A 6,000-nucleotide genomic window follows, 5' to 3' on the forward strand; every position below is an offset into this window, starting at 1 on the left:
GAAATCCATAACGCAACTCACCTTACCACCAAGCGAAGTGTAAACGAATTTCAAAATATGAAATTCGCTCATCTCTTACCATTTTCTAGTATTGTATATGTATTATTCATGTGGTCTAATATATATATGTATATATATTTAGGTATTCATTTTTATCATACATTAACTCAACACTGTGCATATGCTATAGGACCACGATATATAGGCATAATATATACACTAGTGGTACTCTGTTTGTAGTCCCCTGTATTACATCCACAGCGATAGGAGACACAGGGGTATGATTGACAGACATGGGAGCAGCTTTGTCCGCTATGTCCATGCGTTCCACTTTTGCGTTCCATCTGTAACCGGAAGTATAAGCCTTCCATCCCCTGCGTTCCACAGGAGCGTAACCGGAAGTACTTCTCTTCCGGTCCTGCTCGGTTCTCTTAGTTGCGATACATCTTCCCTCTAGCCTGAGGATGTATTTACATCCCATGCGGGTAGGGTTATGCTAGATATTTGGTTCCACAAATGCCCAAAGGATATATGTACAATATAAGATGTTTAGTATGTGTTCCACTCTGGAACGCATACTTTCATTTCTGATACGGAAGTGACGTTTCCACCTCCACCGCCACCTCGTGGATCAATAAGGCGGGATTACAAACATTGAGCATATATAAAGTCTATTGGTAAGACAAACTTTTATGATGCTACTGTTATCTTTGTATATATTTTTGACTGCTCCTGAAGAAGGTAGTATATGGCAAGCCCCGAAACGCGTTTTGCGCCAACTTGCGATACCAATAAAGGGAACCACCAGAAGTAACATCTGTGGTACTGCCGTGTCTTTCCTAAGATACTACAAGCGATCCGGGCGGGGGAGGTCAAGTCTATGGGTGTCTTGAGTTTATCCCATGGACCACCTCCTCAGTGAAGTGAGTCAATTATTAAAACATTTTTTATTTTTAAACAAGTCTCTAAGTGCTTTTACTTTATTTTATGCAATGATCCTCTTTTACTTCAGTTCATAATACAATTGGCTACAATAGTCATGTTTTCCTACTACTTTGGGAATTGCTCTATTCCTCTTCCACATCTCTATTCTGATAACTTATTATAACGTTAACTAGGGGTTTGGTGCCCTTTTGGTGGCTGTGATTTTCTTTTTCTTTTCTGTATTCACATATGTAGTAGTTCATTTTACACATACAGTCATCACCGGCAGCCTCCTAATCCTTTCACACTGCCACTAGGTTTTCCTCCCTTTGGCGCCCTGCGGTTACTCTAAGATTTGTTAGACCCTCATCCCAAAAATTCTTTGATTAACACACCTTTTTTTTTTATTGTTTTTTCCTTCTCCCTCATACTATAGAGGTCGGGTGCCGGCTATGTGATTCTGCCGCCAGCACCCGCCTCCTATATCTGTATTAAAAGGTTACTTATCTTCATTAGTGGCACAGTGTGCCCTCCCCCCAACCCCATTATTAAAGTCATTGGTGGAGCAGTGCGCCCCCCCCCCCAACCACCCCAGTATTATGATCATTGGTGGCAGTGGCCACAGGGTCCCCTCCTCTTCATTCATTGGTGGTGCAGTGGCAGCTTCTGATCAGAGCCCCAGCAGTGTAATCCTGGGGCTCCAATCAGTTACCATGGCAGCCAGGACGCTACTGAAGCCTTGGCTGCCATGGTAATCTCCCTGCTGCTGTGTGCACTATGCACAGGGCAGCAGGGAGAGTGTAAAGTCCTATTCACCTTCATAGATCTCTATTAGGGTGAATAGGACAAGGGATTAAAAGATCCCAGGTTCTAGCCCCTAAATAAAAAGTTAAAAAACAAACAGCAAAATATTAAGTTTAAATCACCCCCATTCCCAATTTTACATATAAAATAAACAATAAATAAACATATTACATATCGCCATACCCGAAAAAGTGCGAACTATTAAAATATAAAAAATACGGTGACCACCGTAACTTGTAACTAAGGTGAGGCAGAGGTGAAGTGATGCCCCTCGGAGCTATGCCAGCCCCTCGGTGCCTTGAGCGCTTTATTAACATAAAACTAAAAGTAGAATTTTTGTGCAACAATAATACTTTTTGCAGAGGGAAAAGAGCGTATTTTAGTCACCATGACCAAATCTACCAGGGAGTATGTCTGGGTTAATAGGGTTGATCTTGGCGACAGATGCTCTTTAAAATCATGAAATGGATTCCTTCCTCCAAACCCGGAATTCACACCGGATAGGTATCAATCAATATCAGATCGGTGGGGGTCCTGTAACTAGCATTCCCAGCAATCAGCTGATTTTTCAGCCTCCAGCACAGGAATCAAAACAGAAGCAGAAAGCTCCATCCATTGTGTAGTGGCAGTGCAGGCATACTGCAGCTTACTCTCAAGTGTCATATACTTGTGCAACGGGTAGTGCTTTTAGTTCTTCTATTTTCTGTTTTTAAGAAAAAGAAATGGATGTGATTCACTGGCTTAGATTTAGGCCCTTTGAAGACGAGCGTGCCGGATTCAGTTCAGATGCGTTGCAGGCGGGTTTAGGGAAACCCGCGCCAGTTTGCACGCAATTTGTCTACGATTGGTTGTTCAGTTTTTTCCTGCGCGAGTGCAAAGCATTTTAATGCATCTTGCACGAGCGTGATAAAAAACTGAATGTTGGTACCCACGTGGTGAGCGCAATGACGTCAGCGCAAGTCCTTTTGCAGGTCCTGCAAGAAGAAGAAAGAAGACGATAACGGCTGCGCGATCAAGTGGATGAGGTGAGTCATTTTTTTATTTATTTTTTAACCCGCAATGACATTTTACTTAGCATTCTGTATTAAAGAATGCTATTATTTTCAATTATACCATGTTATAATGGAAAAGTAAATGGACTTTAATGGGGTCCCGGGGCTCATCCCTATTTATTAACATAATTTTTGAGATCCATTCAGGGCTCTCACAAGCGGTCCAAAACGAATCAGTTTGCCCTAATGCATTCTGAATGGAAAAGGATCCGCTCAGAATGCATCAGTTTGGATCCGTTCCATGTCCATTCTGCTTTGGAGGCGGACACCAAAACACTGCTTGAGCCAAACGGATCCATTCTGACACACAATGTAAGTCAATGGGGACGGATCCGTTTTCTATGACACATGAAATGGATCCATCTCCCATTGACTTTCAATGGTGTTCAAGACTGATTCGCCTTGGCTATGTTAAAGATAATACAATGGGATCCGTTCTGAACGGATGCAGACTTTTTTATTATCTGAACGGATCCGTCTATGCAGATCCATGACGGATCCGCACCAAACATAAGTGTGAAAGTAGCCTAAGTGACACAGAGTCTTAGGTTGTGTCATTTTTATCTTCACACTCATTTGCATTCTTATGCTGTGCTCCACCAAACCTTCAGTAAAGTACATTGAGAGGACTCCTTAGCTCATCCACAAAATGGAGAGGACTCAAGAAGGAGTCCTCTCAATGCATTCCCCTGCTGGATTGTGGGAGCACAGAGTCAGAATGCAAGTATTAAGATAAAAATTACATAATCAATCTCAGCACCACATACACTATACACTGCTTATTCTAGTTTGAGGGTGTTTTTGTGGAGCTGACAGACTCCCTTTAAAGACTCCCTGTCTACAAGTCTAGTCTGTCTAACTCTGGGCCATTGTATAAGGATCTTCATTTGTTACTTGCTGGTGTCGTGGAGCAATGGAGCCAACTGACAACTAGTGTACAATGACATCATGAAGAGAGAAGAGTGCATATTCATTTCAGCAGAGAGAGGGGGGGTTATAAGCTCCTCTCTGACAGAGACTCATTTTAGGATTGGTCCAGTCAGGCCATACACAATAGATTATCAGCCATTCCCACTGAAGTTAACATGAACAGCCAGGTTTAGGGTTGATCAGTGAAGCCTTCGAGACTGAATGAGTATACCGTGGTATTTTTATACTCCAGACATTTAATTAAATGCATTACAATCAGTATATTGCTTTCATTGTACTGTAAAACTGACACGTGTGGGTGCAATCCACAAGTAAATAATTATTAGTGACCCAGATTTCCAAGAAGAACAGGAGTAGGAAACATGAGCCTCAGCTATTCAGCAATGTCTGGTTTCTGCTGTGTCAGGACAATGGAAATTCTGTTGACTACTGGGTGGTTCATCAGATAGAAGGAATCCTCAATGACTCACTAGTAAGATATGATAATGATTACTTTTTGTTAGGAGGTGTCAGGAATACAGTCATGGATATCTAGTGACACAAACCTGAAATAGCTCTAATGAATTTCATATCTGACCTTTGTTTCCCTTGATGATCTCTTCAAAATGCCATCTTCTGATTTTTGATTTCTCAACCTGGGAAGACTCTCTGCCCCTTCCTGTGGTTCCTGCCTGCCAAAAACAAAGACTGTGTAAGAATTTTTAACATGCGATAGCCATTCTATTGTATCAGGATATGATCACACAGATGTTTGTGGTAGAAATCCTAGGGCGACCTTCAATGGATGGGAGATTGTGGGCGGACTTCACATACACTTCAGAATCTGAATGACCAATCTGCTGTTTGACCATACCCTTAGGCCTCTTTCACACGGGCGTCATGTTTTTTGCCCGGATAAGAGGCGGGTGCGTTGCGGGAAAATGCGCAATTTTTCCGCGCGAGTGCAAAACATTGTCATGCGTTTTGCACTCGCGTGAGAAAAATCGCGCATGTTTGGTACCCAGACCCGAACTTCTTCACAGAAGTTCGGGCTTGGGATTGATGTTCTGAAGATTGTATTATTTTCCCTTATAACATGGTTATAAGGGAAAATAATAGCATTCTGAATACAGAATGCTTAGTATAATAGTGCTGGAAGGGTTAAAAATAATAAAAAAAGTTAACTCACCTTCTCCTCTTGTTCGCGTAGATGCCGGTCTGTTCTTTAGCTGTGGGCTGAATGACCTAAGGTGATGTCAGATCACATGCTCCAATCACATGGTCCATCACCATGGTGATGGAGCATGTGATCTGACATCACCACAGGTCCTTTAGCCCACAGATAAAGAACAGACCGGCATCTACGCGAACAAGAGGAGAAGGTGAGTTAACTTTTTTTATTATTTTTAACCCTTCCAGCACTATTATACTAAGCATTCTGTATTCAGAATGCTATTATTTTCCCTTATAACCATGTTATAAGGGAAAATAATACAGTGAATAGACTGTCACCTAGAACGCATGCGTGAAAATCGCACCGCATCCGCACTTGCTTGCGGATGCATGCGATTTTCACGCAACCCCATTCATTTCTATAGGGCCTGCGTTACGTGAAAAACGCACAAAGAGGAGCATGCTGCGATTTTTACGCAACGCACAAGTGATGCGTGAAAATCACCGCTCGTGTGCACAGTCTCATAGAAATGAATGGGTCAGGATTCAGTGCGGGTGCAGTGCGTTCACCGCACGCATCGCACCCGCACGGAAAACTCGCCCGTGTGAAAGGGGCCTTACTCTCTACGATATTCTCAGAACTTCGAAGCATTCAGTTCACAAGTCACTGCTGATGATAGATCACGATGAGAATGTATTAATGACGTATCTTCAGAATATGTTTTCAATATCAGATCAGAAGGGTCCAGTTTCCGGCACCCCAAGCCATCAGCTGTTTGAAGAGACTGCAATGCTCATGTGAGCATTTTTCCCTGCACCCCATCTCGATTGTAGCAGCACTTAAGTGTAATTCTAGATGTCTGTCACATTGAAGTGAATAGGAGAGAAAGCTGTAATTACCCTGCACCACCACTACAGTTATATAACAAAGAGGACATCGTGCTCGTATGAGCGTCACCGCCCCTTCTAACAGTTGATCGGCAAGGGTGCCTGGAGTCTGACCCCCACTGATATACTGATATTGATGACCTATCCTCATAAATATATGTAGCATTAATTATATCTTTACTTGCAACTAGAGATGAGCGAATTTCATATTTTGAAATTCATTCACACTTTGTTTGTTGGTTAAAGGTGA

At 42.4% G+C, this 6,000-nt stretch overlaps 1 protein-coding gene across 1 annotated transcript in view; it reads right to left on the reverse strand.

Annotated features, from left to right (window-relative positions):
- Window positions 1-5,800, reverse strand: part of CRYBG2 (crystallin beta-gamma domain containing 2) — a 127,176-nt gene extending 121,376 nt beyond the window's left edge. Inside the window, exons 1-2 of the mRNA XM_044285653.1 lie at window positions 5,763-5,800; window positions 4,288-4,381 (exon numbers count right to left, since the gene is read on the reverse strand). Coding sequence (XP_044141588.1) covers window positions 4,288-4,381; window positions 5,763-5,800 — 132 coding nt within the window. The remainder of the gene's footprint in view (window positions 1-4,287; window positions 4,382-5,762) is intronic.
- Window positions 5,801-6,000: the final 200 nt, after the last annotated feature.

This window comes from Bufo gargarizans, chromosome 3 (assembly GCF_014858855.1).
Source record: "Bufo gargarizans isolate SCDJY-AF-19 chromosome 3, ASM1485885v1, whole genome shotgun sequence".
In the NCBI taxonomy this organism is placed as follows: domain Eukaryota; kingdom Metazoa; phylum Chordata; class Amphibia; order Anura; family Bufonidae; genus Bufo; species Bufo gargarizans.